The sequence below is a fragment of the Lemur catta genome, chromosome 5 (genome assembly GCF_020740605.2).
Source record: "Lemur catta isolate mLemCat1 chromosome 5, mLemCat1.pri, whole genome shotgun sequence".
Taxonomy (NCBI): domain Eukaryota; kingdom Metazoa; phylum Chordata; class Mammalia; order Primates; family Lemuridae; genus Lemur; species Lemur catta.
This window is the reverse complement of record NC_059132.1, coordinates 4408350-4421453: the sequence shown is the minus strand read 5'-3', so window position 1 is coordinate 4421453 and position 13104 is coordinate 4408350. Positions and strand designations below refer to the sequence as shown.

The following is a 13104-nucleotide window of genomic DNA, read 5'->3' as shown; positions in this document are numbered from 1 at the left end:
CCTCCGAGGAGGTGCCAAGTGTGAAGCTGTAGGTACAGTTGGAAGTCATCAGACACCTCAGGGCTGGACAGTACCTGGAGAATCTCAGCACAGGACTCGACATGAGCACCTCGGGAAAGGGTTTGGTGCTTAGAGCAGAGGCCAAGGCTGGAGCCCCGAGAAGCTCCGCATGAGCAGGAATGACAGCGGGGGGCAGGAATGATGGCGGGGGGCAGGAATGAAAGCGGGGGGCAGGAAAGCCAGGAGGCTGGGGCCAGGGGTGCCTGAGGACACTGCTCAGAGGCAAGTCGGGGAGGATCGAGGGGTGCTTGGACGGGGCTGCTGATGGTGCTACGTCATTTCAGTCAGTAAGGATGCAAGGCAGATTGGAGCAGGTTGAAGAAAAAATTGGAGGTGAGGAGGCAAACATGAATGACATCTGGGGACAACTCTGAAATTTTGCTGTCAAATTGGGCAGAGAAATGGGGAAGTGCTGCTTACTTGGTTTTCTATGAACAGAAGAAACATTCTCTTCATCATTTCTAAACCTCTCTCCCACTCTGATACACCCACCTAAAACATTCCTATGATAAAATAAACCATGGATGATGTGGAGTCCCCAACATAGTAGCTGTGACTCCTCTCTCTCCCTTTCAAGAACGTTTCTAGGAATGCAAATCAGTCGAAGTAATGTCGGGATAACCATGGCTCTGCTGATGTTTTTAAGAAAAATCATAACCAACTTCCACACGTTAAACTATCATACACAACCAAATTATTGGCAGCACAGCTTACTACAGACCACATCACACATCATTGTTGGCGTGTTGGCTGAGACGGGTGGTTCCAGGCATGGTTGGGTGGCATTTATTCATTCACCCAGGAAGTATTTTTTGGGCACTTGCTGTGTGTCAGGAGCATGTGCGCTGGGCTCCAGGGAGCACCAGTGGATGAGACAAGCACAGCCTCTGCTCCTCAGTGGAGCTCCAGCAGGTGGGGAGGTAGACCCGGGGTAAGTGATTCCACGTGCAGTGAGCTTAAGCCGGAGAAGTGTTGTGTTTTCAAGGACAGCGTTGCTGGGGTTCTGGCCTGGTCCACAGGCTCAGCAAGTCTCTCTGAAGAAGTGAGGATGAGTAGGCAGAGGAGTGACTTGACAAGGCTCCTGCTGGGTGTGGGGACAGTGGCCCAGGCGGAAGTGAATGCCAGTGCTGGAGGGAGCCCATCTCCACTGGGGTCTGTACCCAAGGCCAGCCCGTCCAGGAAGTCAGGGAAGGAGCAGGGAGTAGGGTGAAAGGCAGTCAGACAGGTGGGCAGGGGCCAGGTGTGCAGGGCCTGGGGCTCCAGCCAGGAGTTTGGTCTTTACCAGGAAACATCATGAAGAGTCTTAAGTTTGTGTTGAGGGGAGAGGGGTGAGGGTAGGGTCAGACTTGTGCTAAAAGAGCACTCAGGTGTCTGGGGAATGGAGTGTAGTGGTAGAGAGAAAGGTGGCAGATGAGCGTCACCTGTACTCAGGCAGGGGAAGGTGTTAAGTCCCTTCCAGCCCTACGCAATCAAACATGGGTGAGTATTTGGAAATGGGGGTGGGGGGGATGGGAGCAGGGACAGTCTCCTGCTTCTCAGTGTCCTGTCCCCAAAGCCTGGTCTAATCCTCCTCTTTCCCCTCCCTCCCCCAGAGAAAAACCCAGCAGTTAGCACCGGGGCCAGGTCTCAAGGGGAAAGATAGTAACAGACACCAAGGGATACCTACGGGGCCACTGTGGGGACACAAGGATGTAGAAATGACAGAAATGGAAGCTAGAAAGGCCATTTGAAGGGACCGACAGCAGCCGGCCCTGACGGCGCGGGGAAGGTGCACGGCTGGGACAGGCAGCGCAGAATTCACTCACCGGGGAATGACAAGGCAGAGATTCTCAAACTTTGCTGTGCACGACAAGCACCTGCGCACAGTGAGATCAACGGCTCGTGGAAAGCACAGACTTGGGGGCCTTGCTAGGAAATGCGGGTGCGGCAGGCCGGGAGGGGCTAGGGCGGGAATCCTCAGTTTTAGAAAAGCCCTCTCCTCTCTCCCCCGACGTGATGGTGACTCTTTCTTGTTCTTCCTAAGACACGGGTCTCGCCTTGTCGCCCAGCGCCTATTCACAGGCGCGATCCCGGAGCGCTGCAGCCTCCGACGCCCGGGCCCGCGAGCCTCCTGCCTGGGCCTCCCGGCAGCCGGGGCTACAGGTGCGCGCCGCCGCGCCCGGCTGCCACCATCGCGATTCTGATCTGGGGCCCGAGAACCTTCCCCCCGAGGGTGCCCGGACGCGGGCGCGCCTCTTGCCCTGCGGTCCTCGGGGCTCTGCTGCCCGGCTCCAGCCCGGCCCGGCGCGGACTCCCCCGCGGCGGGAGACAGGGCGACAGCCGCGCTCCGGCCGGGCGCGAGGCCGCCAGGGGGCGCCAGAGGCCTCGCGTCGCGCCGGGCCCTCCGCCCGCGGACGCCGCGCCCGAGCCGGCGAGCGCAGCCACAACGCTGCGGGCTCACAAAGCGGCCGGACGCGCGGCGGCGGCGGGAGCTGCGGGAGCTGCGGGAGCTGCGGGAGCCGGCGGCGCCAGCCTTCTCGGCGACCGCTCCGCAGGAGCTCGAGCGACTCGGACGCGGGGACCCGGGCCGGCCCCCAAGGTACGCGCCCCGCGGAACCCCGCGCCCCAACTTGGCGTAGTTGGGACCCCCGCGGCCGCCGGGGGCTGGCGGGGCCGGGCCTGGGGCGAGCTCCGCGCGCCGCTCCGCCGCCGGGGCCGCAGGGCGGGCGGGAGGAAACCCCGGCCGCGGAGGGGACCCAGCAGCGGCTCCCCCGCTTCGTTTCCCTGAGCCCGGGCCGCTGCTCGGCGCCCTGTTCCCCGCGCCCCTGCCCCGAGCTGCGGGCACCGTCTGCGGGGTCCCGCGTGCGGCCCGGGGCTCCCTGCTTTCGGGGCGGGGGTCCCGAAGCCCCTGATTGGAAAGCACGGTCCCTGGGGCACCGGGAGAATAGGCGAGAGGGGTCCCCTGTAGTTTGACAGCCGCCCCTCATTTGTGACGCAGCCTCTTCGTTCGTGTCTTAGCCCCGCGTTGGCGAGCGGGGTCTCGGGTCGGCCACGGGCTCCCCGGCTGCGCGAGGGGGACTCTGTCCCCGCCGGGAGATCCCCTCCTCCCCGGCGGCGGCCGGTCTCGGGGGCGCTCGGACGCCGGGCTGCCCGGCGAGGGGCCCGCCGTCGCCTGCCCGCGGCTCACTGTCCCCGCGTGTCCCCGCCCGCAGATGCCAGCGATCGCGGTGCTCGCGGCCGCGTGGTGCTTCCTGCAGGTGGAGAGCCGGCACCTGGACGCGCTCGCCGGGGGCGCGGGCCCCCACCGCGGCAATTCCCTGGACAGTGACCAGTGGCTGAGCACCGTCTCCCAGTACGACCGGGACAGGTCCTGGAACCGCTTCCGAGACGTGAGTACCGGCGCTGCCAGTCCCAGCGGGGCGGGGACCCCTCGGAGAGGGGACTGTGACGCGGGGTGGGGACGGGGCCGGGTGCGGGGCTCCCCCTGGGGCTGATCCGTCCGTGGTTCCTGGGCCGCATCTTGCACGAAAACAACTTTAAAGAGAACTTTCAAGGCTTGATGCTCCTGCCTGTTACCTGTGGTCCAGGTGTGCGTATTTGTAGGATTGGGGGAGGTGACTGCACGGAGGTGTGACACACACCACGAGCAGCTGAGCGGACAGAGACTCCCGAAGCTTCTCAGTCCTCCTAAGGGCGGTGGTTGACCCTGCCAAGCCCTGGAGGAAAACCTCCCCGGGGCAGCAGTGGTTTGGACCGTCTCTAGGACGTATCAGAAGAATCCCTACCGGAGGGGTTAGGTGTGCGGTGAGCCCAGCGCATCTATGAGGGAGGGAGTCGGGTGTCGCAGGCAGGAGAGCAGGTCCTGGGGGGAGGGCCACGCAATGGCCTGGTAAGATGTTGGGGAGGAGTGTGGTGGTTTTGACCCTTGGAGTCTGCAGGGAAAGTAAAAGGAAACAGGCAGCCGGTGGAGTTGGTCCCCGCCCTGAAGGTAGCCAGCGTGGCGAGGGCTGCTCCTCAGGGAGAGCCCTGGGAGGGGAGAACGTGATTCCTGGGCACCCAGAAGCACGAATGCTGCGTGTTTCTGCCCCAGGGCTGGCTGCCGCTCCCCAGGTGTGCCCACCTGGTGCAGCCTTTCCAGCAGATGGCATTTCCTCTGTGCTGTGGGAGCTTCTGCCAGCTCCTTCAAGGACTGCCCCAGGTGGCTGGGGCCATGCCCTTCTAGGGGACTCGAAAGTGCCATATTTTATGGTACTTAACATTAGGAATTCCAGGCACTGAGAGGCCTTAAATATTGTAAAAATGCCTGAGGCTTCACAACAAAAAGAGAAAAGCTGCATGTTCAAATGCACTGCTTTTTTTGTTGTTTCTGGAGCAGTTTCAGGTGTTAACCTGATTTTTTTAGCAGCATACATTAAAAAAAATGATAATTTGATCCATAGTGCAGAGCCCCTTGTTCTGTCACAGGGCATGGTTTACAGACTCTTCAAGGTGGGGTATTTGTGGGGGTCAGCTTTCTCTACCGGATTCCTCCTAGCCCCATTCCGAGTATCCCCAGCCCTTGCAGGGAGAGGGTCTGAGGAATGGAAGGAATCTCAGATGTTTTCTTACACTTTGTAAAGAGCACCCTCTCCAGGCCCCCTTCCAGGGGGCAGGGAGCATTTGCACCCATAGCCTTGGGGGGAGACTGACTTCCCTCTCTTCCCTCTGTTCCCCTTCTTCCTCTTTCTATTAATAGGTGACACTGGGCTACTTCTCCTGGAAAGGGGCTTTCAAACACTTTCAGTGAACATTCACAGTTATTTAGGACCTTTTTAAAAAATTATAATTTCATTTAAAACATTTTTAATTGATACATAATTGTTGGGGCCTTAATTTTGCAGCAGATGTGCCCCCTGCTCCCCTCCCCAACTCCAGTGAGATTCCTGCCACACCTTGCCCCATGCCTGACCTGCTCTGTTAACCATCCATATCCCCTTTCTGCTCAGACCTGAGAAGCCCTGCACTGACTACCTTTGCCTGTGGCTTCAAAAGATGCCCAAACCATGAAGGAGTCACCTGGGACAGAAATATTTTTTTTGTTTTGTTTTTATTTTTCTATCATGATGTCTTAGAGTTGAGGACCAGGGCAGATGCTAAACTCTGCTAGAGACAGGAGAACTGGGCCGGGGTAGAAGTGCAGGGCGGCCTTTGCAGGCACTGTGGTTCTCCTGGCAGCTGGGTCAGATTGAAAATACCTGTGTTTGTTGTGGAAAGGTCTCCTGGGCTTTTGTGCCTGTTAAAGATTTTCTAGTCTCAGTGTATAATAAGCATGGCATTCTTAATTTCTGTTTAGCTTTAAATTTTTTTAAAATTGGGCTTTTCTTCATTTCTTTTCTTTCTTATGGGCAACGTCCAAGACATAACAACAAAAAGAGGAAAGCTTTTATGTTCAAGCAACTGCTTTTCTGTTTCTGGAGCAGTTTTAGATGTTAAACTAATATTTTTAGCAGCATTTTTTTTTTAAAGATAATTTGATCCAGCACATACCATTACAAACATTTAAAAGTGTTCAAAAAATCACAAATGTCTTAAATCATCACCCATTTTGTATGTTTTATGGAGCCTTCCGATACTAGCAGTGGCTCAAACATAATTTAAAGCCATTAACCTCTTTAAAGTGTTGCGAAACTCAGACCAGATGCCCTTTTAGGGAAAGTCCAAGTGTCTTCAGTCGGGTCATTTATGTGGAATAATTGCAAAGCCTGAGTCCCCTGGGACCAGGGAGTAAATGGTTGCTTTCTATAGAAACGGGCTATTCAGTGGACAATGGATAAAGCCCCAGTTAATGTTACAGTGGCTCAGCCAGCCTGATCATTTTCACTGAGCCTGGCCTTGCCTGAGGTTGACAAAACCCCAGCTTCTCTGGTCTTGTTTTAATTGTTTTGTTGAAGCTACTGATAACTTTGAAAAGGCTGTGTCCCAAGATTATTGTTATGATGCTTGTCAATTTTTGAAACTCATTGTGAAAGAAAACTTCTTTCCTTCCTACTGACTTGTTATTTTGTTGGACCTGGGGGAGAGATATTTAGAAGTGATTTTTGAACTTGGGAAACTGAAAGCTAAGGGCTCTTTTTAGAGAATCGATTGTAGCTATTGGTTGTTGTTACTGGGCCAACTTCGAAATAAGTATGGTGGTGAGATGTGTGCTCCATGTGTCCCTTACTGTTGAGTGTGCTGTGACATTGCCAGAGATGAGCTGGCAGCCTCTACTTAGCATGTTGAAATATATCCTATTGCTCGAGGTACATAAATACTTACTGTCTCCTTATTTCCAGAAGTAAAACCTTCACAACTACTCTATGGTTGTTGCCTGGACTTATGGATCCAGGAAAAATCCAACAACGTTCAGATGATTGCTCCTAATGTATTTGTGGTCTGTTAGTTTGGTCATTATTCTTTTATAGGGACTAGCAATTGGGATGTTTTGGCCAGATGGAGGCCTGGACTTTTGCACAAATACAATATTAAGGAGGAGGAGGAGAAGAAGGCAGATGTTTGCATTAAGTTGTACAGTAATTTTCCATCTCCAGCTGTCACACATTTAACTCCTTTGTGGTTTGAGGTTGAGGGGTCAAGATTCTCCTAATTTTCCCGAATCTGATTTGGCTTTGGCTTTCCATAACCATAACTGCAAGGAAATTTTCTGCTGTTCATTCTCACATCCATTTGTACATTCATGCATTGCAACACATAATTTGACTGTCTGCCTACAGTCACTGGGCTATAAGGGTGAACAAGAGAAATGTAATATCTTTCAGGTAACCTCTTGTCTGCTGGATGAAATCGTTTAACTTATACTGTCACATTTCTTACTCTGTTTTCCTTTTTTAAACTAAGGGTTTTTTTTTCCTCATAAAGGTAACATATACTGCTTGTAATTAAAAGATTAAAACATTGCAGAAATAGATAATAGCTGATGTTTATGGAGCACTTAGTGTGCCAGACATCATTTAAGGTATTTTCCGTATATTATTTAATATTCATCACAGTCCTATGGGAGAAGTGCTATTATTGGCATCCACTGTTTCCTGGGAGGTTAAGTCTCTTGGTCGAAGTACAGAGCTGGGATGTGGAGGAGCCTGGGCTGGACTAGGCCAGCTGAACTAGGCTCTCACTCTGCACCTCAGCCAATCAGGAGCTGAGCGGATTTGGGGTGTGCACCTTCAATGATGTCACATTGCAAGTTCTTCCTGCCTTATGGGTGAGGGCCGTCCATGAAGAGCATTAGGTTAAGACAAAGTGGAATGGAAAGCCAGGTGGACACAGCTTATTGTGGGTGCTATGTGAGGGCTTATCTTCTCCTAATAATGAGCTTCTGATTTGATTAAAATAATATTGTTGCTTACACCAAACATGACATTTTCTTTCTTCTGCACACATGAAACTATCCCTGACATTTAACTTTAGGATAATTACCTTTAGCAGGCCCAAAGAATCAGAAGTGTTTCCTTGGCTGGCATTTATCTTACTGCAGAGTGACCTGAGTTTGTAATTCTAATAAGAGCGCAAGGACCAGCGCACGTTCTTCCTCCTTCTGGCACATGCTCTGTGGGATTTTGTGGTCTCTGTAGCAGAACCGAGGTGGCAGCGAGCTTCTCATCTGCTCATTTGATCTTAACGTCTCAGCTATAATGAGTTTCAAGGGCAAGTGGGGCTTATTGATAAAACAGGGGCTGGCTCAGTCAGTGGGGCTGGTGACAAAAGAGGTGGTATAGCTTAGTGGATCGGTCATTAATCTGTCACCACGGAAACTCGGCTTGTAATCGAGAGTAGCAGAAAATCATTTCGATTAAACAGGTTCAAGGAGACTTAAATGAGTTTGTGATCATGACTCTCTTTAATGAACCCACTATCTTAAATCCCCTATTCCAGAGGACCATTGATAGAAACAATTATTTCACAGGGATCATTATAAAGGGACAGTTTAAAAGTTGATAGGACCAAGAACATTCTTGTCTTCTCTGTCCTTACCTTCAGTTTGCCCTTGTAGGGATACACCCAGTGTGGTCTTAGATGGTTGAACTTCTTGCCCCAGTTGACCTTTCCAGGCTGAGTTTCCTGCTTCTCCTGGTTCTTCCCAGACCTGGCCCCACAGTACGTCAGCTGAACTGCGTTGCTGGGAGGATAAGCACTCTCTTACATTCTGATGAGGCTATTTTCAAAACCAAGAAGTGGCTCCAAATGGATAGTCATACCTGTAATATTCCCCTAGAGGAATGGGACCTCCTCGTTAGCTCAGCCATTTTAGGTTACTTAAAAATAATGCTAATAATTAAATATTTTATAATAAATGATTTACTCAATATAATGTACTTCGAACCAAACACATTCAGGATGACTCGTTTTGCCTTTCTTACAGTGAGGTGACTGTGCGTGTTTCTTGGGAAATTCATGAGACCCAAGCTCACACTTGGCCATATCTCCCAGGTGAGATAATTACAAACCAAAGAAATTTCCTATAAGGTATTAAATAATTTGCCCAAGGTTGTAAGTATTTTTTAACCATATTTCATCCAGTATGGGCTGCCATCAATTGTAAGATGTACCATTTTTATGCACTACCAAGAAAGAAGACAGTGCCCGGGCTGAAGAGTTTAATAGACCCTGCATAAAGCTGGGACTCCGAATGGCTGTCCCCTCAGTGTAGAGCTAAACAAGAAGTAGACTCACCATGAGGGAAAGGGACCACAGCGAGGCAACTTATCTGTTTCTACCTTTACATTGTTGGGTGGAGAGAAAAGAAAGATCGGCTCTGAGCAATTGAACCGGGTGGTTCTGGTCTAAGGGCACACTACCGTTGCAGCCCCCCCCCCAACCTTACACTGTTAATTTAATTTAAAGCACTCGCAGGTTGTTCATCCTCTCTGAGCCTCTGACTCCTCATTTGTTAAGTAGGGATAATAATATGCTATTGGTGAGGACTCTAGATTGCGAGTGATTGAAATCTAAGCCAAGCTGGCTTAAATGGAAGAGAAAACTTATTCACTTGTGTAACTGAAAATTCCACTGATAAGCTGTGGCTTTATGTAAGGCTAGATCCAGGGGCTCAAGTTATATTACAGGACTTGGGGTTTGTGTGTGTCTGTCATTCTGCCTCCCTCGGCCCCCACCTTTGGGCTTTATCTCTCCTGTGTTGGTTTTGTTCTCAGGCTGACTGGTTCCATGTAGCAGCTCATGGCACCTCCAGATTTATGTCGTATAGTTTTTATGTCTCAATAGTGCCAGTGAAAGTCCCAAATTAAGATGTGTCAGGTTTACCTGTGTTATGTACCCAGTCCTCGATCAATCACTTCGGCCGAGGTGGTAGAATGTGCTGACTGTTCAGGCCTGGGTACAGGCCTAGGGCTGGAGCCTGGGGCTGGAGTGGTGGAGGGGGCTCTGTTGGATCCCATGGTTGAAGGTGGTAGAAGGGTAGTTCCTTAAGGGGAAATGGGTGCCTGGTGGGCAAATGTCAGCAGGTGTCCCCTTGCTGACCATCGTCACGGGTCAGCATGAAGAGTGTTTGGTTAATGCAGGTGAAGCTCTTAGCACAGTATCTGGCTTAATACTCAATAAGTAGAGGCTATTATTTTTGTTAATATTAACTCCTATAGCACTTTTATGCATTATTTTCAATTTATAGTTGTATATGTCTATATTTTAGCTTCTTTAATAGTCGGATGCTTCCTGAAGTAAGAGCTTAAGTCTTATGCCTCATGTACAGCAGGTGGTCAAACAAGCATTCTGTTGACTTGAATTGCATCCTAAGCACATCTCTTGGATGAACTCCTAAGGAAGGCTCTTAGGAGCATAATAGGCACATGTGCGTATAGTCTTTGATAGGTGGAAATTCTAGGGGTCACACACTTATTTTTGGTCTAACTCCTGTTTCTAAGCCAGGACCTCACAACTTCATAATTTCTTTTATGATACACTGTTGTGTTTAGCTTGGTGTCTCCAGACATTTACCACAGAGCTCTTCAAAGAAAGCTGCTCAGTGAATGTTGGGGTGAATTTGAATGAATAAATGGATGAGTGAACTATCCCAGACCAGAACTTTCCACACCTCTCGTGGGTGGGGGGGCTCATTGCAGAAGGCTGACACCAGTGAGTCATACTAGCTTTGCAAATGTGCTTCTCCTTCTGTTAGTCATTGAAAATGATGGTGGATACCAGTAGATGGGGTGCTGTTGAGAGGGAGGGAGCACCTGACAGGGAAATGCAGTCCCCCTCACGATTCGGGCACAATCTCTGAATCCATGAAAAGCTCTTTGAGGCTCACTCCTGTCAGGGTTAAGTGTCCACTCTTCACCTGAGTTTCATATTCCAGTTTTGCCAAGTCTAAGCTTGGGTCTTTGGCTAGAGCATCACTTTCCTCATTCCTGTAAAACTGGAATGATAATATCTACTTTGTGGGTTTTGGGGGAGGACTGAGTGAGCACATGGCACAAAGTACGTGCTGAGATCTTCGAATGGCCGATAGATCTGCTATTTTAATTTGTTTTCCAAGACTCACTTCTCTTCACTTCCGCCTTGTATGAGTGAGTTGATGGCACATGGCTGCTTTCCATCTCATGTCTTAGAAACATGTTGGGGAAAATCGCTCCATGATCCTTGAGCCTGTCTTCACTCCGTGCCTTGCCAGTCTGGGAGGCTGTGTGAGGTTCCATATGGCCCATTCTGTTCCTGGCACCGAAGACCTTCCCATCATATTTCACAGTATCGCCAGACCCCTCCTGAAACTGGCTACTCTCAGCATGAAGTGTCTGGGAGGGGAGTTGTGCCCAACTGTGCCTGGAATCCTATTTATGTGAAGGACTCCCCTGGGAGCCCTGTTATGTGGACAAAGCCCTAATTAGTGTTGCTTTTAATATTCAGCTCTGACCCAGTTGCCTCTAGCCCATCTCAAGAGGTAAAAACATCTTGTCCTGCATAATGGTCCCAGGCTGACTTTATGGGAGGGAAGGGAATGGGGTCCAACCAGCCTGTGTGTTGCTGTGGCTTTCTCAGCACCTCTGCACATCTGGTGCCTACGGTTTGGTCTTGGTTTGGCATGATGGTGCATTACTGTTCTTGGGGAAGTTCCTGCACGTTTTAGCAAATGCTTCTTAGCATTCAGGAAATCGTCAAGCTCCAGGTTTGGCTTTAGAACCAATAGGAAAATTCTAGTAGGATCGGTCACACCTTTGTTCCTTCTCTCCAAAGACTCAGGTCTTCAGCCCAGATCATTGCGGGCCATCTGAGAGCCTATAATTCACGAGAGCTAAAGCAGGTTGGCTGTGGTTTTGGAAAAGCCCAAACAACAACAAATAGTTACTGCAGGGCAGGGTGGTTTGTTGGTGCAAAAGTGTTCTTCAAACGCCAGCTACGTGCCGGGCCTCTGCTAGGTGAGGAGGGTAGACACGTCTGTGCCCTCCTGGAGATTATGGTCTAGCGTGGTGGACCTATCAGCAATCACAAAATGATCCTTGAAGTACCTCGAGGTAGAGGCGCTGATGCTCTGAGGATTTGTTGAGGGGCGGGGAGGAGCTGATGGATGGTTTGGCACTGTGGCCGGGCTGTGCGGGATGACAGCGGTCGCAAGATGAGGAAGGCGTTGGGAAGAGCAGGTCCGAAGGTCTTGAAGGGGGAAAGGTTTGATGTGTTTCCGTCAAACGTGTTTGCCGTAGGGTTCCCTCAAGTAGCACGTTCTCTCCGAGTGTCCTTAAGAAGCACACGTCCCACATTTTCAATTTAACACTCATTTTGGGGGCAGGGGAATGAGTCAGCTGTGAAAAGTGAGGTACACAGATGGCCTATTGGAAGGATGGCCTATTCTTTCCCCCCTCTTTGTGCCTTTCTGTGCTGCCTTCTGCTGCCATCTCTGTTGTTTAAATATTCCTCACCCTGCCCCACCCCTCTTAAAAAAATCCTTCCTACTCCTTCAGCATCTGCGGACACTCCTGGCTTATGCTTCCCTCTGTGGTCAAGTGTCCTGGGCTTCAGAGCTCCTACACTTCCCACTGCTGTTTAGAAATAAGGGCACCATCGTATTTCTTAGAGTGATGATCTGTGAAGTTTATATTTCAAAAATGAGACTAGTATACATCGTGCTGCTCCTTGCCCTCCTGCCCCTCCCCCCTCCCTTCCACCATTGCTGAGAGCCAACTGGGGGCCAGGCTTTGAGGTTACAGATGAAAAGCAAGATTTCTGCCCTCAGGGATCCCAGCACAGGGGGAGAGACAGGCATGCGTGCTGTTACTGCAGCACCACGTGGGGCGTGTTGGCTGGTATGGGGGCTTTGTAGCACTTGGGGCTCGGTCCTCCCGGCTTTCCTGTGACAGACACGAGGAAAATCGGTTTTTGGAGAAGAAGAAAGATGCATTTGCAGACTGGTGGTGATTCTTTTAGAAGGATAATGCTAATGTCCAATTAACTTGATTGGGTTGATTTTCTTATGGTTCTGTAAAAATATGTCCCCCAGGAGGCCCTCTCGCTTGACTCTTGAAAAGGACCTTTCCTTTGGTGCGATGGGGAAGGGAGGAAGGCAGGACATGTTACACAACTATTTGTAATAATTTACAAACTCTTCCCGTGTGATCTGCGACATGTTACACTACAGAGGGTACCATCAAGCTTCCCCAGCATAATTATGGGGTGGGTGAGCAGGCATTTATGCAAAGTCCATCAGTGCCTGTGATTGGAGCAGGGAAGCAGAACTTGCTGCAGGTGTTCCAGGCAGTCTTTGCACAAATAGAACATGGAAGAAACAAATACGCAGAGAGCAGAGGCCGCTATTTCTACTTCAGCTGTACTCGCTGTGTCCCGCCATGCAGATGGATTCACTCTAACTCAATTCTGGGAGGCCAGGCCAAGGCAGAAAGGGAGGATGCCCAGAGGGATGTGCTCCAGCAGCATTCTCAGAGTGGCATCTTTAGATCTTGAAAAATCACTGGCAGGGCTTGTTTGAAATGCAGATTTCATCCCTAGTCCAGAGCATAGTCTTCGGTAGGTCAAAGGTGGCACCCAGGAACCTGCATTTTAAATAAGCATTGTGGGTGATTCTGT

General features: G+C 50.7%; 1 protein-coding gene across 1 annotated transcript in view; it reads left to right on the top strand.

Moving 5' to 3' along the window:
• Positions 1-3251: 3251 nt before the first annotated feature.
• Positions 3252-13104, top strand: part of SPOCK1 (SPARC (osteonectin), cwcv and kazal like domains proteoglycan 1) — a 465095-nt gene continuing 455242 nt past the window's right edge. The window contains exon 1 of the mRNA XM_045552560.1: positions 3252-3428. Coding sequence (XP_045408516.1) covers positions 3252-3428 — 177 coding nt within the window. The remainder of the gene's footprint in view (positions 3429-13104) is intronic.